Raw genomic sequence first — 26,531 nt, forward strand, 5'->3', positions numbered from 1 at the left:
TGTGGAGCAAGGTGAACCCAAAAGACGAGACGAACGGGGGGCGTAAGCTAGCGTCGGCTGACCTTGGCAAAACAGACGAATGATGGAATGGAAATGCAAAAAATGTCCAGTTTATCTGGAAGTCTGTCCTTCCCAGTTTGAGATGATGCCAAACTATATTTGTATTTTCTGTCGAGCTGATGCTATATTCAAGTGAAGTGAAACAAAACAGACATTTGGGCAGACAAACAGACTCTGTTTGGCTTTTTAAAATAAATACATAAAAAATCCTGCTACGCGTTATGATATGAAGTAGAATATAGTTGGAGTACTGCGACATAACCTTGCATCTCACCATTTGTTACCAATGATACTCATCCACAACAGTGAACTGGAAAAATGGTACACGGTCGATTGGTCGCCGGTCTTTTGGTCGCCAATCTTTTGGTCACCCGGAAGGTAAGTGATAATTACCATTTAAATCGTTGCTCAAATTCCCTAAATACAAACTGTGAATTACTATTTAGTCATACTTAATGCCCTATTAATTATTAGGCCAAAGAAAAGCTCCAAATTTCCCGGACTTTTATTGTTTTGTTGGAGAACTTGTTAAGACGGACGTCGCTTCTTAAAGGGACATATATGTACGCATGTACATACAAAATCTTCTACACTCGCACGTCGGCTCAGTGAAACTGCTCATGGCCATTGTTGCCTTTTATTGATGCGTAGACTGTGTTGTTTTACCTTGTTTTGTCGCTGGTCTTTTGGTCGTCGGTCTTTTGGTCGCCGGTCTTTTGGTCGCCGGTCTTTTGGTCACCCGTTGTGCGATCAGGGCGACCAAAAGACCGCGATCAAAAGACCGGCAACCAAAACGACCGCACATGGGAAAAATATAGGTCAAAATTCCAGCTTTTACACTCGTGTCAAAACTCATTTTCAACGGATTTTGCTAAATCCCATAAAACAATTATGTACCAAACCAGAACATTATGGTTTATACCAAAACCCAGAAACTCCACACAACCACTGTCAGGAAGCGACTTTTGAAAACCAAACGACGGCACCATAGCGAGCAACCGGCCCCCTAACCCTGCCTCTCACGCAATCAGAAAACACTTCAGACACTTCAACCATTCGCCGTTTTTGACCGTGGCGACAATTGCGTACCGCACCAAAGTCAACCCCCCCGGTCTCTACTGTATCACGCGGTGTAAACAAGTGTTGTCAGAACTTGGCAAAACAAGCGAGCAGACGGTCCGACAGCGTGCCAGCACCGAAAATCAAACTCCCGCATAGCGGCCACTCGACACCCGCGTAAACTCCCCCGATATCAGCGCGGCGGTCCACTTTGCGCCGGGCTTTATCGGTGCGATTACATCATTCCCAGCTATGAGCGCCCTCCCCTTTCCGCCGTGCGATAAGGTTTCAAGCCCATGTGCTCCCGTGTCACGTCTGCCAAAATAACTCAGCAGTTTCGAATCGACGGCGGCGGGGAAGGAGAGCAATGGCGGCCTACCTGAAAGCACAATTCAAAAAGAACCAGACGGGAATGACATTTTGGGGCTCAAACGACTCAATGTGGGAAGCACGTGGCCGTTTGGCCTTTAGGCCTCAAAGCAAGTCCAGTTGGTGGACTGCCGTCGAAAATTTCGTTAGCTAGCAGAACAATTCCATTTTCGCTCTCTTCTTTGCACTCTTTTGCGGTTTCAAATTTTCGTGATATTTAGACGCTACGGTATGTAGACCTTGAGGATGATGATGATGAAAACCACTATGAGGTGGGAGGAGGAGGAGGAGAAGGTGATGGAGTGGGAGGGAGACGACGAGGATGATGGCGTGACTTCACCCCGTGATGATTATTCAGCAGCATTCCTCATTCCTTTACACAACATTGCCTTTCGCTTGCTTAAAAGGAGAAAAAAAAACACCCTTTTCCCAGTTTTTTTAAGTCAACTTGACAGGCTCATGAAAGCATGTGTACTTTTTTCATTAAAGGGGAAATTCAAATAAACCTGCTTCTTGCCATGTAGTTAAAGAAAAACAGAGTCTAAACGTCATAAAGTGAATACTAAATAAATCATCAGACTGGATGAGGATGAGGAAGAGGATCGAGGCTCGATCCTCTCGATCGTCTTCCTCGACCTTTTCCACAAGCGTGACCACGATAGCGGTGTGAACGCTAGCCGCAACTCACCCTTCAAAGCCGGCGGCTCGGGTGCTCTCCAGCGGCGGGGAAATAAATCCGACTTCCGCCTTCTCCCTCGGGACTGCTCACATCATCCCGACAAGTTCCAGGCAGGAAACGAAGCCTTCTTCTTCTTCTTTTTCACCACCAGCGCCACCGACGGCAGCCGCGACGCCGACGGGATCCTCGCTTCCTCCTCCGGCGTCGCCACAAATCTTTCCCCGGGGCCCGCGTGGTCCTTATCCGGCCACGCCGCTCAAGCGCACCGGCGTCCTTGAAGGATGTTATCCGGCCGTCCGCGTGCGCGTCTCTGCTCCCGAGCGTCGGACACAGCCTGGCCACACTGCTCCATGCGTGGACGCCGGCCCGAGTTTTTCTCGCCGGGTTTGAGCGTGTGAGACCCCGCCCTAGAGTTGGAGAGCGTCGCTGGGAAGGAGGTGGGCCCGGTCCTTGGTGGCGGCCAATCGGCGACGGAGCCAGGGGAGGCGCTCCCTTTGCTCCTCCTCCACTAGCTCCTCCTCCTCCTGTCGCAAGTGACTAAACGACGTCTTCATCCGGAGTGGACGGAGCCCACCGGAACCGGTTTACGTCCCGCTGAGACACGTGTGGCTAACCGCAAAGCTGCTCTCACCATGGTCGTGAGAGTAAAATGACCCCAAAATTATTATTTCAAAAAATGGAAATGGGAGGGTGGGGGCTTGTTGAAGAATAAAAAAATATATACATGTCAGAAATAAAATTATTTACCTTTTGAATGACGTCGCTGCGTTGCTGCCATTGACGGTGATAGACGTCTAGTAATCCGTTTTGATCGGGAGGTGGCAGTGAAAGTTTGTTTCAAGTGCCATTGGCGGTGATAGACGTCCAATTCCTTTGAACAGGGAAAATGGCAGTAAATGGTCAAGTTTCATTGTGCCCCTGGTGACCAATTCGGGGAGTTTACTGCACAAAGTTGGCTGGTATAGACTCCAGCACCCCCGCGAGCTTTGTGAGGACAAACAGAACAGAAAATGAATTGTTTAAATCTGAGATATGAAGTTACTTAATACATAATCATTTTACAGTTTACTCAAATTTGTCTTTAGAATTAAACGTTAACACGACTGTAAAACGACAGCGTGCAAATTCCTGTACAGTACATGTTTAAATGTACGCAGCAGGAAATGTAAATCACAAGCAGCGTTTGCTTTGGACTGAGATGCAGGACTCCCCTGCTGCTGCACTTAATGAAAACACCAGCAGATTCCATCACAACTTGAGTGACAGCTCGCCTCCATCTGGGAATATTCTCGAGATTGGGAGATGGATGGTGGGTTATACTCACTGTCCTACAGATTTAAGTGAAGTCATTTCCCCTGCTATCAGGTACAATTATGCTAGAGCAGAGCATTCAAAGCCAGTTTTTACGGGTCACTTTTTCTATGTATTCCCTAACAAGGTGGTTTGACCTTAATAAGAGGCAGACCCCCCTGCGTGCTGCATGAATCATTGATAATATGTCATGAATCATTAAGAGAAAGGAAGCCCAATCCAACACCGTTTTCTGTAGGAAATTATAAAAGCATGATTGAATATGGCCCCAAAAGAAGATTAAATTCAGTCGCCATTTTGTTCAATTTCTCACCTATCAACGTCAATGGGAGCCATAGAATGATTACTAAATTTAAAACAAATAAGTATGCATTTTTTATACCCAATTCATAGGCTCAGTTTCAGAAGCTGAATTGGCACCACCAGACATTTTTGGAAGGTTTACCATTTTCAGAGACTTCCAAGATTGCATCAAGTGCAAGAAATTGTGATCCGGATGGCAAAGCAAGTGAGTTCCGACCTCTCTTGTAGGCTGCAAAGAGGTGGAAAGCAAACTGGGGCCTCTCGGCCATCCCACTGACAAAGTCAACAATCCACGCAAGAAGTGCCTTGACTGGACACGGTCAGCACATTTGCAGCTAGCTGCCAAATCGTCACAAATGAGGAAGCGAGTATGTTGTCATCTTTGATGGAAAAATAGCAAGAATAATCATCGAGAAAAATAAATGGATTGCAATTTTTGGGGGGGGGCTGGATCACAAAGTTATTTTTTAACATGCCTAAATTTATAATACTATATAATTGTGTTTGGAGTTTCAACGCTGTAAATAAAGTACATTTATTTTGGGCTTGCGTTGTTGTTGTTTTTCAGGTAAATTGGTTAAAAAATGAATGAATGAATGAATGAATGAATGAATCATAATGATAATCTCAGGACAAATAGATTTTTTGGGTCTGGATTACAAACTGTATTTTTTAACATGCCTACAACAATAATATTTAATTGTGTTTGGAGTTTGAACGCTGTCAAGTGTTATTGTATTGAATTGTCAAAAGCCTTATATTAAAAGCAGATAAATATCCACTGTCCCTTTAAGAGTAAATGATCGGCAACTTACTTCCTGTATTGTCTTCCGGGTTTACACCAGCATTTAAAACTACCTAGCAAATCAAAAGAAGCGTTTTTACCTCTCCAGTTAAACGCAACAATGTCACTTCCACGCCATAACTTATCTCGTAGAATGTAAACAATCGGTAACGTACTTCCTGTATTGACTTCCGGTTTACAGCCGCATTTAAAACTGCCAAGAAAATCGGAAAAAAGCGTTTTTACCTCTCCTGGTAAAAGCCACAAAATAAAAACGAATAAACAAACTAATGGCAGGACGTAAGAGAAAGCTGCCATTGCGCAAAGGCGACCAAAATGCGAATGAAAGTGAATTAGCGGTTGAAAGCAAACAGCAAATAGTTGACGGAAGTCCAACTAGTAGTACGACTACTAACCTGCACAGAAGATTGGGAGATGATTTCTTCTTCCAACCTTGCGTCTCTTTGGCCAAAGCTCTCCTCGGCAAGGTAACTGCAGGTGGACGTTTTGAGAAAAGCAATTCAGCTACTTTCTACAACAAATACTAATTGTTACTCATTGAGCCAATTCCATGTTTTAAATTAACATGTTATATTACTATAAGTTAAAAGGAAAGACAACTAGATGAGGAACTGACAAGATTTCGATCGGTGTCAGCCCCTCCCACTTTGGACGTCTATTGCCGTCAATGGTACCCAAATAGCTATTTTAGGTAACTAGAGATTGATACAAATAAAATTCCAGCTCAAAATTAGCAGTTATTTTAATATATGTAGTCTTCATTACAATTAGTTGCATTTTTATGTTATTCTAATTGTTAGTATCTATTACTGTCTGCTTTTCCTATAATAGCTCCTTAGATTCATTAATTTTATTTAAATATATATTTTAAGGAAAATAATTCACATTTCGTGCATGAACGGGTTAAAAAAATAATCTTGATTTATTGCTCAATATTAATTGTCCAAAAAATGTGTTTTTTTAACTTATAGCTTAATGAACAACTGAATAAAATACTAAACGAATGGCGAATGTCATGCCAGCATAACATAGTTAGGTAATCAAATTGTTTAAATGCATATCAAACAATAGAAAAATGCAGAGAAAATATCCCTTATCAAATGTGAAAAGAAAGTTACAGAACATCAAGTTCTTTCTACAACAGAGTCTTATTGTTACACGATTCAATGGTTTGCCACTTCCTGTCTTTTGTTTACGTAATGAGGCATATTGGGCGACCTATCATTTTTCAAAGGACATCTAGGCTTTTTATCAAAAATAAAGCTCACCTTTGTCGCATCAGGTGCTGGTCAGGCGCTACGAGGACGGCACGTTGCTGAGAGGTCGCGTGGTGGAGACGGAGGCGTACCTGGGGGGCGAGGACAAGGCGTCGCACTCCGCGGGGGGCAAGCGCACCCCAAGGAACGCGGCCATGTTCATGAAGCCCGGCACCATTTACGTGTACCCCATCTACGGCATCTACCTCTGCATGAACATTTCGAGCCAAGGTTAAGGTTACATTTCCTTCAATTCAAGCGGTTCACCAACATTTTACAGCGTGTGCCACCTTCAAAATAAATTGGCTTTTTTTACAATCAGGGCCAAAATCATGTCATTGGTTTCCATAGACGGTGCCGGACTGCCAATCCAAGGTTATTCTTAAATATCTTAAAAGAAGCCGTTCTCAGACATTCATTCATTTTCTGAACTGTTTTATCCTCAAAGGGGTCGCGGGGGGTGCTGGGGTCTATCCCTGAATTGGGCACAGGGCACAAGGAGACAAAGGACAACCAATCACAGCTAGGGTTAGGCAATTTAGAGTGTTAGCCAGCTAGCCTAGGATGCCTGTTTTTGGATGTGGGAGGAAACTGGAGTCATGCAAACTCCACACAGGTGGGCTGACCTGGATTCGAACCCAGGACCCTAGAACTGCGAGGCCGACATGCTAACCACTCAGCTGCCGGGCCGCCCATTATAAAAAAAAAAGATTTTTTTTTGCGTGTGTCGCCTTCTACAGCAGTGGAACCTGATCATTCCACGCCAGATTTTACAATGGGATGGATTTGATATTTAGAACCGTAAGAGCTGTTTGAACATTCAATGATCCAACTGGCGGTACTCGACCCCAATTTAAGAACGACCGCATGATCCTCTCGTCCCAAAAACGCAATTTCGCCTCATCATAGAACAAAACGTACACGCAAAGCGCACGTTGGTTCTCTGGAGTTTTACGGGCTTCGGGGGGCTACTTGGAAACAACTTGAAGAGTTTTAGGAGCGCGTGAGGTGAAGCCAAGCGAAAGCAGACGCGGCGGCCTAACGCCTTCTCTCATCTGACAGGTGACGGCGCCGCCGTGCTGCTGCGCTCGCTAGAACCCCTGTGGGGCCTCCCCGTCATGAGGCGACTGAGGGCCGCCAGACGTAAAGACGGGGCCCGGCCGCTCAAGGACAAAGACCTGTGCAACGGCCCCTCCAAACTGTGCCAGGCCCTGAACGTCCCGCGCGCTTTCGACCGCCGGGACCTGGCGTCCGACCCGGAAGTGTGGCTTGAGGACGCCGATCCCGACGCGGGAGACGCGGCGACGGCGGTGGTGGCGGCGCCGCGCGTGGGCATCGAGTCCCACGGCGAGTGGGCCAAAAAGCTCCTACGCTTTTACCTCCGCGGGAACGCTTTCGTCAGCGTGCGAGACAAAGCGGCGGAAAGACGGCGGCGGGATCCGTCCGACCGCGACTGGACGGCGAGGGAAACGGACGCGAGCGTGGAGACGTGGGATCGTTGACAACTTACCCTAGGGTGAGGTGGTCTCTTTTGAAGAACTTGGGTGGACTTGGGCTGTCATGGATTCCACAGATGTTTGGAACCTTCCCATCAAAGTGCAAAAGCATCCCGTCTGATGTCTTCAAGTCCTCGTCCCCCTCTTCTGGGATCTGCGGGGTGGACATCTGGAAAGCTCGTTACGCGGCGTGCGCACGCCATCTTTGAATATTCGTAGCATCGGCATGGTAGAAAATAATTTCTTTGAATTTGGTGCTCAAAAATAAAAGTTGTCCAAGTTATATGTCAAGCTTTTTTTACTGTCTTTAGCTGATTGGCTGTCTTGGATGGTGATGGATGCAGCAGATTTGCTCTAAAAATTGAGCTGTTTTTACATTGAGCGCGTATAGAGTAACTTTGGCTTCCTACGCTTTTGGGGATTGAAAGATAGAAATGATTGGATCTTCATGATTGGTCACCACCAGCACGCTACGGAACTTGTCCAGGAGAGTCTTGAGCTGAGAGCGTCTCATGTTCTCGTTGTACATGATCTCCTCCAAGTGGTGATGTCCCCGAAAGTAGTGCAGCAGTCTGTTTTTTTTTTTAAATGGCAAAAATAAGAAAATGTCACGTATTACTGAATATAAACCATAAGGCCATTTCATAAAAAGGTGGTGAGCCACCACTTTTTCTTTGGTCATATCAAGTTCTTGTTTCTCACAACAACAAAAAATCCCTCCAAAAATCTGTAATCCCGAATGCAATATATTTTATAATTTAAATGTGAAAATTCGGCTGATCTTTTTTTTTTACTATCCTGGCCCTAATCCTCTTCTTCTTCTATAGAAATGAATATTTTGATCTGAAACTAACATTCTATTTTTTTAAAGGATATAGTATTTAAAAATACAAAAGGGAAGTTTTAACACTTTCCCCTTGAAAAAAAAGAAAAATTCAAACTTAAAAAAATAAAAGGAGAACATTTACTGTTATTTTCCTATAGAAGAGGTAAAAACAATATGGTGAAGATTCTAAGTGAATCCTCTTCTTTTAGCCAAAATTGAAAAAAGATTATTCTGAAAGTCAAAGTAGTGAATTTGCGATAAGTGAAGCCGCGATAATCGAGGGATTACTGGATTTTTTGTTCAACAATATTGCCAATTTTTAAAACAGCCGTCACTGCATTTAAAACCATCAATGAGGTGACGATCCATTATTTTTTGATCAAATAGACATTACGACCTGATAAACATGCGGAGATCCTCCTGGTTCTGCGCGGCGGGGACATTCAGGATGAAGTTCCTCTCGCGCTCCGATAGGCTGGCCAGCAGCGTCTCCGTCAGCAAGATCCTTTTGTCCAGGGGGGAGTCGTCGCAGCCGGGGGCCAACTCGGCGCTGGAATTGTCCACGCTGGGGCTGGTCAGGGTCATGTCGTCGCTGCTAGCTGCGGGTGGCGGTCACGCGCTCAGCTTTTTCCGGCTCCCCACGCGGCGGAGAGACGGAGGCGGAGCTTACTCGGGGAACCCAAGCTGAGCGCGCCAGGGGTGCCCAGCCCGCGGCCGCCCCCGACCCGGGCGGCCGAGGCCGGGTCGTCTTCCTCGGCGGGGGGCACCATGAGGCACACGTACGTGTGGAGCTGCATGAGGAGGCGGCGCTGGAGCATCCAAACCACCATTTGGATCAGCTGAGCCTGTTTGGGAGAAGCACGCACGTCACATGACCAGCTTGCTCTCGTCCAGCAGTGTATTTATTTTACTTGGTTAAAAGACGAGTGCAGATTAACAGTGAGAGTGCCTAATATCTATTTTTTTATATATATATTCTAAATTTGCTTTTATATTTTTTCCTTTTCTATTTTTGTTTCAATGTGTGCGCATTTATTGCACCTGCAAAAACTTGAGTTTTTCTACAAAAAAAAGCCCCAAATTTCGTATTGAATTTCGTCATGTTTTTTAAAAAAAAATCCAATTCACAGAATTGCTTCATAACAAAATTCCAAAAATAAAAGGCGCACAGAAACTATGTACGGATTCCCCCCCCAAAAAAACATACGGTTTCACCAAAATTAAACAAAAATATCACATATTTGTATCCAATGGCCTCGTTCATTTCCATCGGAGGAAAAAACGAAACCATGTCAAGACGATGTGACTGGGAAATACCCTAAAAGTTATAAAAAATGTTGCAAAATTCACAGGAAGTGATCCTGGAATCCCCCAAAATGCCGATCAGGTGACTTAATATATACAAACCCATCAGTTTCCCAGAATTAAGAAACAAGTGACAAAAAAACATTTTCTAGTTAAGTTTTTGCCCCAGTACACGCTTAACGAACTGCAATGCTTGGCTGTAACCAGCAGGGGGTGCAATTGATCCCAACGCATAATCAACAAGTCAAAGCATATTGAATGTTGTTTTCTCTTTCCTTCCTTATACGTTTTCAAAATAAAAGACTTCCAGAAATAGCTGTACCTCCTGCGCAGGGGCTTCCAGGGGGTTCCTGAACTCGGCCAGCGAGACGGGAAGGGAGAATTTGGCCAACATGGACGGAAGGTCGTGACCGGGAAACTGCTGCGCAAACTGCTCAGCTTGAGGCGAGAACCTGTACACAAGTTCCATTTTTATTGGATGGGATTTGAGGAGATGACATCGAAAAACGCGACTCACAGGTAGAGGTTGGCGTGAGGAGACAGCATGTAGACGTTGTTCTCACACAGAGGGTAGATGATGATGGCCTTGCCCCAGTAAACCAGGTGGGCTGCAATTTGAAAGATCTGGCGGGGGGGTGGGGGGTCATTGGCCAAACGACTAGTTAGTTTTATTTGAAATAAATTTATTTTCCTCATGAAAAGGGGAGCAAAAACGCCACTGCTTTTAAAAAAATATTATAATATATCATAGCGGATATGCAAAATAATCAATCTGCTATGCTAGATTAACATGGAGGTACTTATTTTTTTATTTTTTTTATTTTTTTAAAGCCAATACAAGCCCAATAAATTAAACAAGCGCAAATGAAACAACACGTATTTTCCGGACTATAACCTGCACTTTTTTTGTTCATACTTTAGCTGAGCATGCCACTTATATAATGTTAAAATACAAAATTATCACAATGGCCAATCAGAGAGCAAACATTGCATCCTCACCTGAAGCAGGGCCAGGTCGGTGTCTTGGGCCAGCTGTTGCAGGTTCTTCACCGCCGAGCAAGTCTTGATGAGGCGCATCATGGCGGGCGAGCAGTCCACTGGAAGCTGGCCCAGTAGTGCCTTCTCACTTTCCAGTAAGAGCAGTGCGTGATAGGGCCTGGAAGACAAACACACATCCAGCTGAATCGGGTCTTTGTTCTCCAAAAATCCCATTCTCACGCAGTTCAAACTGTCGATTGAAAACAGACTTCTTGGCAATTGTAATGACAGAGGACTAACAACAGGTGGCAATAGATCCAAGTCAAGACATTTTGTCCTCAAATGACTTTGTCATCAGACGAGTTCAGATGTGAAATGAGGCCACAAACTACATGTAGAATTGAAATAGTATATTAAAAATGGTTTCATGATGGGAAAGGTGATCTGAAACTTATCAGATATTTTTTTCCGCTCCAAAATGTATTGTATATTTCTACATATTATACAAAGTTTGCTTGTCCAAAACTAGTCTAAAATTTAAACTATATTCTTTATATTACTCTTTTTATTTCAGAGTCAAAAATATTGTGCTTTTTCCTGTGATATTTTTGCATTTTCTGACTTTTGATTGTTTCAACTTCTGATATTACTGATTTTCTTTTACTAATATTAGTGCCTTTTTGTGTAATTTTATAATGTCAACTTAAAATATTATTGCCTCTGTAACAATATAGTTTTTAGTATTTTACACGTTTGTGTTGCTTTTGTCAGTAATTTTCTAATTGTTTATGTAAATGATAATTTAATGTATTTTTTCCCCAATTTAACCTGGAACCTGCGGCCCCACAGCCACATGTGGCTTTCATTAATTAGGCTTTTGCTGTAAATAGAATGAATAGACTGGACGTCTAACATGAAATAAAATGATAGCACACCTGATGGACTTGAGGCTGCACTCCAAGGCCTCGGGGGGGATGTAGTTGCCGCCGATGCGGTGGATTTTGTGCGGGAGGCAGAAGCTCACCTCCAGCCAGTTGTTGACGTGCACCCGCACCACACCCGTCGTACACAAGCTGAAGAAACACATGTTTACTGACTCAAATCTTGGGAGGAAATAAGCCACCTGGTTTATTCATCTACCTGTCGTACGCCTCCTTGAGGTCCTTGGCCAGCTTACATTTAGGCAGAATCTGTCGAAACGGGGACTGTGGATTGACTGGAAACAGAAAATGTTTTCCAAAATCATTTTAAGTCGTCTTGCATCGGTAAAATAGCGTCTTAGTATTTTTTATAAGGCGAGTCCTGCGTTATTTTGAGCGAACAAGTGACATTTTTATTCTGCTTATTCAACAGTCATATTTTAATGAGTGCTTATTCTTGAAATTGTGGATAAATGTACATGTCAAAACACTTTTATAGGCACTGACATGGAAATGTAAAGATTTTAACTTTGTTAGAAGATACAAAACTGTAGAAAATGCACTAAAAGTAGACTGGCGGACTTGTGCCGTCTCCTAGCAAAAGTGATTAGCATTTGAGCTAAGCTAACATACGAATGTGGAATTACGGCATTGACTGCGCGTAGATAAAGTTTGCGGTTTCATAAAGGACTTTAAGCAGTGTACGGATGGCTTTTATTATTATCCGAGTGAATATGAGGATAAGCAGGGAACTATTTTGTGGATGATTTCAAAAAGCACGGTACCGCTAGCCTATTTGACTCAGACGTAAGCTCACTTTCGCTGCCGGTGGTGATCTCGTCCTGCACGGCCAGCATGAGTTTCGCTTCCCTGGTCAAATATTGGCAGCGGCGCTCCTCGTGTTGCAGCGCGATGGCGATGCGGCGGGACAAGTTTTGCATGCAGCTGATGATTGTCGGGTCGGCGTTTGCCTGGAAAACAAACATGCCCATTACACAACCATGCACAAACCACAAGACACACATTATACAGGCTTAAAATCAGGGCACATTTTTGTTGTTGTTTTCTGTTTTTCCTTTTTCTTAAGCAGGGAAGAGAAGGTTGATTTTTGTTTTATGTTTATGCATTTTTATGCTGTTTTTTTCTCTAAAAATGGTGCATTCACCTAATATAAATACATTTTTATATTAGAGCATGTTTTTTTCTGAATTTGTTCTAAAATTTGTGCACTAATGAATATTTAATGACTTTATATTTTACTATTTTTTGTCTTATATGTTCTGTCTTTTTTAGTAATCCATTGAATTACTCATTCTATATATTTATTTATTTTATTTTGGCGTATTTAAAAAAAATAATTTCAGAAATGTAGGTATGCTGCCTAACATTTATTTCAAAATAATTGTGCTGTTCATTTCATATAATCTATACGTACAGATCTTATCTATATAGAGTATGCATAGTACCCAAACTGTATAAATCAATACTTTTACATCTATTTTTTGTTGCTCATGTGAGTGAAAAAAATATTTTTATCTCTCCCAAAATAAATATTAACAAAAAACAAGTTTGCCTAACATGATTACAATACGTAAAAGGTCACTCCCAAATGTGTATGTAGGAGATGCTGATGGATCAAACATGAATTTACTGAATCTATGTCTCAGAAATATACTTCATTAATTCTAGTTTCATTTTTTTTTACTACATGATTCTAATGAAACTATTTCTACTAATAATGTTAATTTAGTTGCCGGGCGAAACATGACTGGGCACTTTCAGACCCCCCTCCGCCCTCACTCAGCTGAGGGGCCGCAAAGCATGACTCAGCAAGGGCAGGGACAGGTGGCGCCCCCTCGGGGGACCCGATTAACGTGCAAAAGTGACTCTGCCCTCAAAGATAAAGGCACTTGGACGTTATCACACATAACCCACGCGGACCCCTCCTTCCTTTTGAGTTCCACCCACACAAATTAATGTCAATTCATTCGACCTGGTTTCGATACTATACGCAGCCACATTTTCTAAATTGAAAACACGCCAAACAGCTCTCATGACTGTATGTAATGGAATAAAAATAACATGTTAAGAGCTGGTTAATCATTGGATTTGACTTTTTCGTACCCTCAGAGCAAAGACGACGTTGAAGAGAATCATGGTGGGCATCTCCCTCTTTGGCGAAGGGTCACTTTTAGACATCTGAAATGAAAACATTCAAAAATATTTTATCGGAATTTGGGCACCATCAAGTCATTTTTTATTTTAAAAAGTATTTGTTTACATTTTTATATATTAGCTGGCATTGACGACGAGAAACGTCCAATCTAATCCACCGTTAATGGCAGCAATACATACTCACACTCGATGGGAGTTACTAAATTCAGATAATAATTAAGAAAATCCAGGAGTATAATTAAAAGGATATTTTTCTTACTGAAACAAAGCTCCCTGTTTATTTACATTAAATACAACTAATTTGTAAAGGGTGATATGTTAGGTTGTTTTTTTTAATCCACCTCTAATATGATTACAATGTGGAGATAGCTCTGTTCAAATTGGGGCGAAAAAAAAGAGATTTGGATGTCCTATTTTCCTCTCCTTAATAGATTTTTTCAGTATCTGCAAACTGTCAAAATCATCTGACTCACATCCAAATATAGCATGTCCCTAAAATGATAACCTTCCTCTAGTTTTAATGTTTTTAGATAGAATGAATGGCACCGAGAGTGCAAGGCAAAGCAAACGTTGCTTTAAAATGATTTATTTCTTTGACCTGAATAACGGGAGGATGCTGTAGGAGAGTCGGGTGGCCCACAAAGCGAACGTTGTCGATCTTCAGCTCAAATGGTTTGCCGCACATGTCCGACTTGGTGGCCAGGATCGTGGCCAGGATGCTGTCGGAGAACCTGAAATTGAAAAACAAAACAATCTTTTCAAAGACAGATTTGTGGAGAGGCATGAATTGTTTCCAGGCCTGCGAAGAAAATACCTGGAATCTCCATCCTGATCTTCAACTTCTCTCGTCGTATTCAGCGCGTAGCGATTCCGCGGTTTTGCTAGTGGTGGAGAAGAAACAGCATTATGTATTAAATGAACATTATGATGTGGTTAGCGTTAGCTAACAAGTTAGTTAACCCTAACTACAAACAAAAACATTCAATTTGATCTTAAGAGTTCCTTCACCATTTATGTCAAATGCATTTGGACAGACATGGCAAGATTTAGGAAGATTAAAACTATTAGCATAGTAGCATTGTCTGTATTAGCACAGTAGCATGTTCTGGTTACCAAATTGCAGTGTTGAAAATTGTAAATTGTTTAGAGCAAATGAGAATTCACTACCACTCCGACCCACTTTATTTCAATAAATTGTCTATGTTTGCCTTTGGTGACAATAGGCCAATTTTAGGTGACTTCCTTCACCAAATATGAGAATTTTAAAAAGCATATCCAATGCGGGGAGTTTAATTAGCATAGCATCCGAAAATAAGTAGAATGACGCAACATAATTAGCCCAACAATGGAGAGACTTGTAGTATCTCTTTCCAAGTGTATCAATACCCGGGTTTATGTTGACTTTTTGGTGCTCAGACCTACCTGGGTGGGAAGACGCGCACTGGGCGGCCTTTTGGAAAGGATAGCGGAAAAGAAGCTTGTTTCCACGGCTGCCGGAGCTCACCAGGATGACACTGATAGGGTTGCTCTTCTGTCCGCATAGGGGGCCTCTGTACGGGACAATATTGGGCTGCGCCGCGGCCGTCGTTTTTCGATGCTCTTCCGCGGAAACGCCGTCACCGGACGGGTTTAACATCACGAGCCGGTCCTGGACTGAGCTTGGGCTTGAAAGGACCGCTAAATTGTGTATTTAAGCGTCGCAAGATAAGATAGAATAGATTTAGTCGCACGCTGCTTTCACTTCCTCCAATGCGGGATTGTTGTGTGTAACCTTTAAATTGGTCCTACTAGAAACACGGGCAAGGCTGACAAATGTACCTATCGTAACCATCTTCTTTTTTTCTGTCACGTAAAAAAAACAAATACTAAATTTGAGCAAATATGTTTTTTTAATAGTTTTATTTAAAAAAAAAAAAATATGAATTAATTAAGAAATTAATTAATTAATTAATTAATTACTGCAGGTGTCCCCGTCTACTGCCCAACCCGGCTGGGATAGACTCCAGCACCCCCGCTGATAATTGGAACATAAAATGAATGCATTTATGAATCAATAAAATACAATGAATCAAAATCAATTGGTGCTTAAAGGGTTCAAATCTTTAGCATTTTACAATTTGTTGCTTCATCCACGACCAGGGAAGGAAAAATCACGTTGACACGTTTTTGATTGCTTTTGTTCTTTTATTACATTTGAGCCCGACATACTGAGGAAATTGATGACAACCAGAGGGTTGTCAACACGGTTTCCTCCTCGGGTGTTGTTCGTGCTGTTTATCTGTACTTGTCGCTGATAGCGAGAGTCAGGGCGGCCAGGAACTTATCCACGCACACGTGGACCTCTGGGGTGAATTCGGTAGGGAACAGCATGGCCATCACGACCAGGATGCAGTGGCCCAGAACCTGCAATGTATGGAAAATACGCCAGATTAAACATTGCTTTAAGCGGCAATAGACATCCAATCTATTTTAACCGGGAGAGGCTGGACGCGATCGTTCGATGCAGAGTACACACTGCAATATTATTTTCTTTCTTTTACGAACTACCACTACACATATCCGTCACCTGGACTGGGACTTGTTTGCAAACAACTTCCCCGTCAGCAAAATGAAGAAATCTAACCCAATGTCATCGAAGAGAGTGTAAAGTGCCCACCTTGAAATTGCTGGGGTCCACTCTCAAAGTGAAGGCGTGCAGCTCGCTGAGGCCCACCAGGCCGCCGGTCAAGTTGTCGATTTGACCGATGGCTTCGCCCACGCCGGCCATGATGACCTTGCCATGCTTCTTGATGGGAGCGGATCCCAGGCTCAGGTCTTTCCAGTGGGAGAAGTAGGTCTTGGTCTGAGGGTAGACGTAGATCATCCTGCCGAGGAAAACCCACGTCAAATAACAAAGACGACAATACACGTGTAGGAAGCCACAACAAAGACAACAAGACATGTGTAGGAAGTCACATCAAAGACAACAAGAGACGTGAAGGAAGTCACATCAAAGACAACTAGACACGTGTAGGAAGCCACAACAAAGACAACAAGACAAGTGTAGGAAGCCACAACAAAGACAACAAGACACATGTAGGAAGTCACATCAAAGACAACAAGACACGTGTAGGAAGTCACATCAAAGACAACAAGACACGTGTAGGAAGCCACAACAAAGACAACAAGACACAAAAAGCTGAAGGCGATTTGCGGATATTTACCTGGACAGGGCTTCGCTCCCAATGAGGTCGCGCCTCTTGGAGGCCAGATCCCAGAAGGTCTTGACCGTGGCTTTGTCCTTCTCGGTGAGACTCATCTTTGCTGAAAGTTGAATGCCCCGACGAAGGCAAAATTGGGCCTTTATATTTGGTGTGTGGCAAAGGGGCGTGGACACACCCACCATCTGATGAGGGCCCGCTGGATGGCATCCAAGTGGTGTGGCCATATGTAGATAGGGTACGCCACCCACCGCCACTATAAAAAATAAATAAATAAATAATGAACCACGTTAAACACAATTTTAACAAGCATCACCGTGACCCTTGTGAGGATAAGCGGTTCAGAAAATGAATGCTTGAAAGAACAAGCGTGTCCTACATGATCGGAAATGTGATGTCCATCTATTTGGACGGCAGGTCTAAAAAAATTTTTTTTAAATACCCAATAAGTCATGTGTTTTTAAAAAAACATTACTATTCATATTTTATGAATAAATATATTTTTATATTGATAAAGTATTACGATATAAAAATAATTAAATGTCTGCATAGAAAAAATGTGTATTTACCTGTAAATGGCACAAGAGGGCAACACATCCCTGTTTTTTAATGAGACGGCTTTGGCAGGCTTAAATGAAACTTTATTCTTTGTTATATGCTTCCTTAAGGGTTATTTTTTTCTTCTTACCTGTTTGTAAAAGTTCTTATGAATAATGTTTTTTATGGATATCTACTAACCTTTCCTATCTTCACAACAATCTATCATGCTTGATTTGTTGTGTGCGCGAGCTAAAAAAAAGACACAATTAGCATTAGCATCCATGGCTAATCTCCCAATTTAAATTGGAAGTCTGTGATAATGATACAAAAATAATATACAAAATACAATAATGATGAAGTTTTACATGTATTTTTAGAGATGAATCAACTCTTTGTAGGCACATACAATACAATAATAACAAAAAAACATCAGTGTGAATAACAGAAAAATACCCACAACAACTTGTTTCCAAACCGACTCCATTCAAGACACAGAACACAATTGTTTTGATTTAGACCATTTATTGAAAATTTAGCCCCACAGAGAGCCGGATACATGAATTGAACACTGCGGGCTTGGCCGACTTGATTTATCTGTACTTCTCGCTAATGGCGAGAGTCAGCGCAGCCAAGAATTTATCTACGCTAACATGCACCTCAGGGGTGAATTCCTTGGGGAAGGTCATGGCCATCACCACCAGAATGCAGTGACCCAGAATCTGGAATGTATGGAAAATGCCCCAAATTAAACATCATATATATTGCTTTAATCGACAATAGTAATTCATTTGAACATGACCCGTCTTTTACCAACTAATCATTCTTTTTTTTTTTTACAAATGTATCCATTTGAACTGTAAGTGTTGGCTTAGAAAATTCATCCATCGCGCCAAACCTCCCAGTTCAAAATTGGAATCGGACATCTATTGCCGTCAACGCAAGCCCAAAAAACAAAAAGGCACGTCCAAAGACGTGATGTTTAACTATCATCTTGACCAACCTTGAAATTGGCGGGATCCACTCTCAAATTGAAGGCGTGCAGCTCACTGAGGCTCAGCAGGCCGGCGGTCAAGTTGTCGATTTTACCGATGGCTTCGCCCACGCCGCCCATGATCACCCTGCCGTGCTTCTTGACCGGAGCCGAGTTGAGGCTCAAGTCCTTCCAGTGGGAGAAGTAGGTCTTGGTTTGGGGGTACACGAAGATCATTCTGCCGAGGCCAACCCGCATCAAAGAGACGACAAAGACAACAAGACACGTATAGGAAGCCACAACAAAGACACATGTAGGAAACCACAACAAAGACACGTGTAGGAAGCCACAACGAAGACAACAAGACACGTGTAGGAAGCCACAACAAAGACAACAAGACACGTGTAGGAAGCCACAACAAAGAAAACAAGACACATGTAGGAAGCCACAACAAAGACACGTGTAGGAAGTCACAACAAAGACAACACGACACGTTTCGTAAGATACAACAAAGACAACAAGACACGTGTCGGAAGATACAACAAAGACAACAAGACACGTGTAGGAAGCCACAACAAAGACAACAAGACACGTGTAGGAAGCCACAACAAAGACAACAAGACACGTGTAGCAAGCCACAACAAAGACACGTGTAGGAAGTCACAACAAAGACAACAAGACACATGTCGGAAGATACAACAAAGACAACAAGACATGTGTAGGAAGCCACAACAAAGACAACAAGACACATAAAGCTGAAGGCGATTTGCTCATATTTACCTGGACAGAGCATCGCTTCCGATAATATCGGCCTTGGCTTTGGCCACGGCCCAGAAGGCCTTGACCGTGTCTTTGTCCTTGGCGGTGAGACTCATCTTTGCTGAAAGTTGAATGCCCCGATAGGGGGCAAAAATGGAGCTTATATAGCTTGGGTGGCAAAAGGGGCACAGGCACACCCATGATATGATGAGTGCCTGCTGGATGGCTTCCAATTGGTGCAGCACACTCCCACCGCTTTATTGGAGTACACATTAATTATTTGATCGGAAATTGGATTTATCAAGAGCATTTTTATCCTTATAAAGTGTGACGAAGTTTGAAAGTTCAAAAAAAATGGTTCAAGTACTATGTAAATAGTTGGCAGAGACACGCAGCAATGTCTTATCAGCTTAAATGCACTGCACTTTAAAAATAAATGTATACTCTGATAAGCATATTATTTTCTGTTTAAGCTGCAAACACATTTTTGAGTTTTTCACGCAACAGTTAAAACAACAATCATTGATATAAATCCTAAAAAGGATAAATGGGGAATATATTTTATTTTTGAGAGAAAAAATGTCAAGTTTACAGGAAAAACAACATACTATGTATAAAAGAAAAAGTTGTAGGCCTAAAAAAGTTGGATATTTTGTCACAATGTGGTAATAGTATGATGAAGTCGAATTTTAAGAAGAAAAAAGTAATGTTATAATATACATAAAAACCACATTAAGATATTTTTTTCTTCTAAAAAAGTTGATATAATATATATTCTATACCTATTTTATAGAGATTAAAATCATTATTAGACAATAATGGATTGAAATGTACTGTAAAAAAACTTTTGAGTGCATTATAGTTTTAATTTGATTGTCTTTTTAAAATAACATTCATTATTGAATTTAATCAGAAAGGCACAAATGCAAAAGAAAAAAAATGATAATGGAAACCAGGATAGAAAATGTTAAGATTATGCCCTACGTGACATAAAATTTGTACTTGTAAGTGTCTCTCAGGTCTTTAGGAGATCAAGTTAAAATAAAACAAATATAAATACATTACTACCACGCCTATCACTTGTTCAAGTAAAACCATAACAACAAGAATGCTCTGTCTCCCCCTGGCGGCCATCCTTATACCATACACAAGAAAAAACAACCTTGCCAAAGTCTCCAAATTTTAAGTCCATTCAGAATTTTAATGTCACAAAGTAACAAAAGTCATGCAAAACAAAGATTAGTGCAACAAAAAAAATAAAGTTTAAGTGTAGTTTTTACGTCTCCTCTTGACTTAAGTGAGCTTTTTGTGCTTGTGTGTGTCCTCCGTCTTCTCCTTGGTGACAGGGAACTCCAGAGAAGCCCTAAAGAGAGGAGGAGCATCTTCTAGCTCCTCCCCCCTCGATTCTCGACGCTCCTCCTCTTTGATGGGCTCCCCCGACGACCCCTGGGTGATCTGCTTCCTGGCCACGGGGGCTTGGATCCTCAACTGGCCGTCCTCCATGAGCGAGCAGGAGAGCCCCGACAGATCCAGGTGAGGAGAAAGTCGGATATTCTGCTTGAAGCCCACCCGCGACGCGGCCGAGGAGGCGAAGGAGGCCCGGGACGTGGCGGAGGAGCAGGAACGGGCATCCTGGGCGCCCGCCTCCTTGCTGGCCGTCACCAGCAGGTTGCGACCTTCCAGTTTGACGCTGATGTCGCCGGGGGCGTAACCGCGGGCGTCCAGGGTCACCAGGAGGTCGTCGTGCGGCGAGGCCGCTCGGGCGGGATCCTCTTGGTCTTCGTCTTCCTGTCGTTCGCCCATTCTGAACGCGTTCAAGAAAATCTGTTTGTTTTGGGGTTCGGCCATCTTGTATTTGACTACCAACGGTTTGGCTCTCAATTCATGCGATATTAGTCTTTTCAATCATTAAATTCATCTCTCTAGAAAATATGCGGGTGTGCCATCATTCACTCCTCCATTCCATTTATAACGGTGTCAAACTCAAGGCCCGGGGGCCAGATCTGGCCCGACTGGTCATTTTGTGTGGCCCGCCAAAGAAAATAAGAAAATTAATTGGAGATCTATCACCGTTAATGCCAGCCAATGACTTCATACTTCAAAAATGATTAAAACCGCATCTTTAAAAAAAAATATTTTCAGCATCTATGGGGTGTCAAACCATTTTTTATATAATATTTAATTTTTTTTTTTAAATCGGATTAAAAGAACTGAATCAAAAGCCCTAAATATTCAGTTTTTAAAAAAATAGATCTAACACAATTTGAGCTTCTTTTTCTTACTAAGGGAAAACGTCTTTTAATTATATTTGTTTTTCATTTCAAAAGGAAACAATTTTCTTTAAATTATGTTCAATATTAAAGTGCAAATATTTGTTTAGATTTTACAAAATGCTTTTTGAACTAAAAACACAAAAAGAAAAAAATGGATTAAAAAAAATTGCAATTATTGATTCAAAAAGGGTCAAATCAGGAAATATGATATCCATCTATAATCTTCATTTGAATTGGATCCTAAAACAAAAAGTCACCAATCATGATTTACTTCCTCGGACCGCCCAAAATGACGCGGCGGACCAGATTTGTCCCCCAGGACCACCAGTTTTGACACCCATGCTCTAAACCATCCCACTTCTAATCCACCTCCAGTCCAGTATCGTTCCCTCCATACCTGAGGAAAGCGGCGGGCGTGAGCGCCGAATCCAGGAGGCCAGATTTGCCTTCGAAGAACCCTTCAGTCTTCTGGTCTTTGCGGTCGAAGAGGTCCTGACGAAGCTTGGAAAGCGGCCACAAGAGCTCTCCCTGGTTGAAGAAGGGGTCGTCGCCAAAGAGGCTGCCGAGGGCTGCGTGTCGTGACATGACCTCGGGAACGCTGCTTCTTCTTCTCCTTCCGTCTGGCTCACCCGGGCTCTCCCGGCCTTAATATACTTCCAGTCCCGACCCCCCCTTTCTCCCCCCTCGCACTATTTACGGACGGTGAGGTCAGGGCCGAGGGGAGGGAGACCCTGGACGTGGTCAGACGGCTCACGGGGACGTCTTGTTTGTCTTTGGACTGAGTCACCGCCAAAGAAAAGTCACGCTTGTCGGACTCGAAGATGCTTACGTCATCCGGAAAAGCAGGATTATTTTACTTAACTGGAAGTAAAGGGGTTTTTAAGTAGGCCCGTAGGTGGACACCCCAAAATAGGGGGCAATGCCCCCCCAAAAAAGACATACTTGCCATCCCAGTTGCTATCAAGCAATAAAAAAATAAAATAAAATAAACTCTGGTTCATTAGACATTGACTGTATCAATATCCGCCATCATCGTTTAATTCTGCCCTGCTATTGGTTAGCATCCAATTCAGGGTGTTTGGCTGAGATAGGCTCCAGCACCCCACAAGCAACACAGAAAATGAGTGACTAAATATCCAACATCTGCCATATGATGACACTAGTGTCGTAACGTTGAATTAATTTACTGATTTGTCAAGCGCAATTGAATAAATTCCATCAAAACAATGACAATTTTTACTTGGCGTTTTGCTAAAAATGTTTTTTTCATCAGGGAAAATCATCAACAATAATATTGATTTGTATTTTTTATAGCTTGAAGTAAATGACAGCTGATTGTGTTGAATGTGTTCCTATTTTGGTATAAAATGGATGCAAGGCCTTTGAATTAAATCATAAATATATCAAAATTTTGCAAAGAATTGATCATGTATCAAGGGGGTCCTAGGCCCCGCCCCGAAATATTTTCTAGATCCGCCCCTGAGCGGATATTTTTCTAAAAATATCTCGAGACATTGTCATTTGCGAGGAATGCTGTAAGAGATCATTGGACGATGTAAACAGTTGCAGATTGTCTATTCGCTGCCATTGACGGCGACAAACGTCAAATCCATCTGAATTGAGACTACTCAAATCCCAAAACCGAGTTTCTGTGACATCGACAGATGAACACAAAATTCAGGTTTTACGGCACCCCCATCCAAAACCTAAAAATATTTGATTCTACAAAGGCGGTGTCAGGCAGAACAACCCGGCGGGTGTCTGCCGTAAAGATTTTTATAGTCATCTTGAACACATGCCAACGGAGCAGCTGTCAAAAACAACTAGCTAGCAGCTGGCGACCACTCAGCCCAAATTTAGGCGAACGCATTTAGGTTACAAGGTCTCATCGCCGCCATCTTGAGGCACGATGTCAGCACATCGGCATTCCCGACGCCCGCGTTACAAGAAGCCGGCGTCATGAGTATTCGAGGCTAACGGCTACCGCTAAAAACAGCTTCTCTTCTGATACGTCATATTTTTCAAAAAGAGTTTGTTAAGTAACTGGTTGCCATTGACGAGAAAAGAGAAAATAGTTTAGATGGGCCACTAGGGCCTCAGTTTCTCTCTAAATAGGAATTGTTCTTGCCAGAGGATAAAGGATATATGCCGTGAAGATTTTTATTTGATAATCTGATTCAGTTTAGAAAAATGTGGGTGTATAATGGCATTTAATTCTGGATGTAGAGTATATGAATGAGCTACAAAGTCAGGCAGAGCACCCCCGCGAGCAAGATCGGACTCTACACGCTTGAGACCAATCGGACAAACCATCTGGCAACAAATAAATGTAACCATAAGTACCCATGTGATGATAATACATTCAACTTTAGATATTTTGTCCACATGGCATGAATGCGACTTCATCAAACATTTACAGGTGGCTCTGAAAGCAGCTAACGAGCTAATTAACAAACTAAATAACATGTAGCATCAAGTAAAACAGACAAAGTGAGCAAAGTGTCCAAAAAGTTTGACTATAGACTCATAAATAAACATTGAAATAAGAGAGTGTCCTACCAGTGGTGTTGAAACATGAGTCCTCCTGAACAAACTATCACAATCAATCAATCAAGCAACACCTGCTCCATGGTGGCCACGCCCCCTCTTAAAGTGGCAGGCACATCCAACAATGACCACTGACTTAAGATTTTTTTCAATGTTATTTTTGTGCTTCAGTGTTTGTGCAATTTACAAATGTGATGTTTACGCCCTAAAAATTAACTGGCGACCAGTCTCGGGTATGGTCTGTCTTTTGCCAACATCAGCTGGGATAGGCTCCAGCACCCCACCACCTTGACAAAGATGAGGAATAAGTGCAAGAACGTTCGAAACCAGAATTGAACCATCGATCTCAGGACTGCGAGGTCGATGCGCTAACCACTTATCCACTGCGCCGCCCTTAATAAACCTTAAAAGTTAGAGTATAATAAATTGTCGTGTTTGTGCGCTGGGGTGAAAGAGAAAAAATGAGCGAGGACCGCCTCTGAATATAACTAGGTTTATTGTCGAGGTTTTGGATTTTTAAACATATTTTTAAATCATATTTTTGCTTGGTTTAGGTGGGGAAAAAAGACAGGCAAGGGATTTGTGGCTTTTTTTCAATTCTGCATTTATTAAAGACAAGCACACAGGAGAGACACGTCGCTGTTGCTGCCCGGGGCTTGATTTTCAGCCATTTATCTGTATTTCTCGGCCAGAGCCAGAGACACGGCGGCCAGGAACTTGTCAATGGCCACGTGCACCTCGGGGGTGAACTCGGTGGGGAAAGTGATGGCCAAAACCACCAGAATGCAGTGGGTGAAAATCTGCAAAGAAGAGCAAAGTGTCTCAATTGTTGATGTGACTACATTTTATATTGCTATGTTACTTTTAGAAACATGCCGTCATTTTTTACAGCGGATATTTTAGTAAAGGTTTCAAAGTTGACTGAAACCATTGTTAGCATTTGTTGGGTTATTTTGCAAATTGGTCGAATAGAGCAGGCGCACAAAATGTATTTGATTGTTAAAAAATGATTTGCCTTAGTGAAAATTATGAATATGGAAACTATGAAAATGGTGACTATGGAAACTATTATGGATTTATTTTTTGAATGATTGAAAAGCAAACTTTGGTCCACTCTTAAAGGCTATTATTTTTATGACTAATGACAATTTAGACTTGAATTTGAAGTTACTTTTTGTTACTATATTAACCCCAGTGGTAATCGTTTTTAATATTCAATTGGTTTTATAATTCTTCATGCAGATTTTAAATTCGCAAACAAAGACGCGCAAAATTAGCATTTTCTTTTCCTATCAGAATTGGATTTTACACAAAAAAATCAAGAAAACTAATTAGAAGAAAAAAAATGCTGACCCCTAAAAAAATCCAAAACTTACTACCTGTTATAGTTGCAAATTTTATATTTTGTTGATTTTTCATTGATGCTGTAACCAATAACGACTACATCTGTATGTATCTCAATAACTGTCAACATAAAGTCAATTGTTTAGACCAAATTTGTGGGATGAAGTTAAAAAAAACATGCCAAATTCAAAATCCGCAAAAAAAACCCCAATCTTGATTCATATTTAACTCATCGTTTGCCAACGCTAACCGTCTAATGCTACCGCTCAAAAGGGCTCTCATGTCAATGGCGGCTGTCGAGTTCAACGTAGAAAAAGTGTGTAGACGTACCTTAAAGTTGGCGGGGTCCACTCTGAGGGTGAAAGCGTGCAACTCGCTGAGGGACAGGAGCCCCCCCTTCAGGTCGGCCAGCTTGCCGACGGCTTCGCCCACGCCGTTCATGATGTTCCTTCCGTGCTTCCTGACGGGGGCGGAGCCGGGGCTCAAGTCCTTCCAGTGGGAGAAGTAGGTTTTGGTCTGGGGGTAGACCGTCAACAGCCTGCGGGGAAAAAACACATTTGAGCACGTGGACCCCGACCGGCGGGAGAAGAGAAGAAAAGACGGCGCCTGACCTGGACAGGGCGCCCATGCCGATTTCCTCGGTCTTGGGGGCCACCTTCTCCCAGAAGGCGACGACTGTGGCTTTGTCTTTAGCGGTGAGGCTGGTCATCTTTGCTCGTTGGAACGACTGAGATGCCGACGGAGGGCCGCGGCGGCTTTTTATAGGGTGAAAAAGAGCGGTCGCGCCCAGGCCCAGATAGGCCATCGCGGCAGATAACCCAATATCTGCTCATTGTACGTGACGGCAACACCCCCTTCAGAGGCGGGGAATCGTCTCTCGACTGCTTTCTCTACATTTGAAATGTCGACAGAAATTGCCTGAAATGTCCTCACTTTTTCTTAAAAAAAATAAGGTGGTAATAATAAGGGTGACCCTGAATGAACTTTTGAGTTAAGCCAACAATTTAAAAAAAACTGCCATTCTCAACTGATTTAGCTTGAAGCATTCATCTAAAAATAGTAGAGTCATTTCCCCACTTTAATTTGTCTTATGTTCAGTGTTTCTTATCAACGTTGCAGCTGCTTGGGGTGGAACCGTTACAACCACACTGCACTTGACTTATTTTTTTTATTTTTTTTACTGCAAATGCTTTCCCAAGATAGCAAAGCATGTTTTGTAATGAAACGAGGCTGAGCTAAATGGCGTGCATATATATATATATATATATATATATATATATATAAATATATATAAATGTGTGTATGTGTGTATATGTGTGTGTATGTGTATATATATGTGTGTGTATATGTGTATAT

General features: G+C 42.3%; 7 protein-coding genes across 11 annotated transcripts in view; 1 reads left to right on the forward strand and 6 right to left on the reverse strand.

Moving 5' to 3' along the window:
* The window catches only part of rhbdf1a (rhomboid 5 homolog 1a (Drosophila)), a 35,919-nt gene extending 28,419 nt beyond the window's left edge, over nt 1-7,500 (reverse strand). For 2 of the 4 annotated variants that reach the window (XM_077619711.1, XM_077619707.1), the window contains exons 1-5: nt 7,353-7,500; nt 5,855-6,050; nt 4,982-5,057; nt 2,915-3,038; nt 2,177-2,788 (exon numbers count right to left, since the gene is read on the reverse strand). The gene's annotated coding sequence lies outside the window, so the exon portion shown is untranslated. Of the gene's footprint in view, nt 1-2,176; nt 2,789-2,914; nt 3,039-4,596; nt 4,730-4,981; nt 5,058-5,854 lie in introns of those variants that run through there. The other 2 variants (XM_077619709.1, XM_077619710.1) reach the window with 2 other exon arrangements.
* mpg (N-methylpurine DNA glycosylase) lies at nt 4,593-7,621 on the forward strand. The gene is made up of 3 exons (XM_077619716.1): nt 4,593-5,053; nt 5,869-6,073; nt 6,905-7,621. The coding sequence occupies exons 1-3, from the start codon at nt 4,856-4,858 to the stop codon at nt 7,342-7,344; spliced, it is 843 nt and encodes a 280-aa protein (XP_077475842.1). The 5' UTR covers nt 4,593-4,855; the 3' UTR covers nt 7,345-7,621.
* Nucleotides 7,619-15,302, reverse strand: nprl3 (NPR3-like, GATOR1 complex subunit). 2 transcript variants are annotated; one of them, XM_077619712.1, is made up of 13 exons: nt 14,965-15,302; nt 14,357-14,423; nt 14,141-14,273; nt 13,492-13,566; nt 12,185-12,338; nt 11,588-11,663; nt 11,383-11,520; nt 10,469-10,625; nt 9,987-10,093; nt 9,792-9,921; nt 8,835-9,009; nt 8,562-8,763; nt 7,619-7,910 (listed from the first exon to the last, which is right to left on the reverse strand). In XM_077619712.1, the coding sequence occupies exons 1-13, from the start codon at nt 15,176-15,178 to the stop codon at nt 7,745-7,747; spliced, it is 1,794 nt and encodes a 597-aa protein (XP_077475838.1). In that variant the 5' UTR covers nt 15,179-15,302; the 3' UTR covers nt 7,619-7,744. The 2 variants fall into 2 exon arrangements, with proteins under 2 accessions (XP_077475838.1, XP_077475839.1); XM_077619713.1 differs by having other exon boundaries at nt 15,047-15,292.
* Nucleotides 15,303-15,705: 403 nt separating this feature from the next.
* LOC144087885 (hemoglobin embryonic subunit alpha-like) lies at nt 15,706-16,912 on the reverse strand. The gene is made up of 3 exons (XM_077617967.1): nt 16,746-16,912; nt 16,199-16,406; nt 15,706-15,945 (listed from the first exon to the last, which is right to left on the reverse strand). Exons 1-3 carry the CDS (start codon nt 16,838-16,840, stop codon nt 15,817-15,819), a joined length of 432 nt encoding a protein of 143 aa, XP_077474093.1. The 5' UTR covers nt 16,841-16,912; the 3' UTR covers nt 15,706-15,816.
* An 872-nt stretch (nt 16,913-17,784) lies between these two features.
* Nucleotides 17,785-19,201, reverse strand: LOC144087884 (hemoglobin embryonic subunit alpha-like). The gene is made up of 3 exons (XM_077617966.1): nt 19,033-19,201; nt 18,283-18,490; nt 17,785-18,001 (listed from the first exon to the last, which is right to left on the reverse strand). Exons 1-3 carry the CDS (start codon nt 19,125-19,127, stop codon nt 17,873-17,875), a joined length of 432 nt encoding a protein of 143 aa, XP_077474092.1. The 5' UTR covers nt 19,128-19,201; the 3' UTR covers nt 17,785-17,872.
* Nucleotides 19,202-19,860: 659 nt separating this feature from the next.
* Nucleotides 19,861-24,270, reverse strand: LOC144087883 (uncharacterized). The gene is made up of 3 exons (XM_077617965.1): nt 23,844-24,270; nt 21,682-22,145; nt 19,861-20,815 (listed from the first exon to the last, which is right to left on the reverse strand). The coding sequence occupies exons 2-3, from the start codon at nt 21,867-21,869 to the stop codon at nt 20,305-20,307; spliced, it is 699 nt and encodes a 232-aa protein (XP_077474091.1). The 5' UTR covers nt 21,870-22,145; nt 23,844-24,270; the 3' UTR covers nt 19,861-20,304.
* Nucleotides 24,271-24,410: 140 nt separating this feature from the next.
* LOC144087887 (hemoglobin embryonic subunit alpha-like) lies at nt 24,411-26,031 on the reverse strand. The gene is made up of 3 exons (XM_077617968.1): nt 25,787-26,031; nt 25,506-25,713; nt 24,411-24,631 (listed from the first exon to the last, which is right to left on the reverse strand). Exons 1-3 carry the CDS (start codon nt 25,978-25,980, stop codon nt 24,503-24,505), a joined length of 531 nt encoding a protein of 176 aa, XP_077474094.1. The 5' UTR covers nt 25,981-26,031; the 3' UTR covers nt 24,411-24,502.
* Between the last annotated feature and the right edge of the window lie 500 nt (nt 26,032-26,531).

The sequence above is a fragment of the Stigmatopora argus genome, chromosome 14, assembly GCF_051989625.1.
Source record: "Stigmatopora argus isolate UIUO_Sarg chromosome 14, RoL_Sarg_1.0, whole genome shotgun sequence".
Lineage (NCBI taxonomy): Eukaryota > Metazoa > Chordata > Actinopteri > Syngnathiformes > Syngnathidae > Stigmatopora > Stigmatopora argus.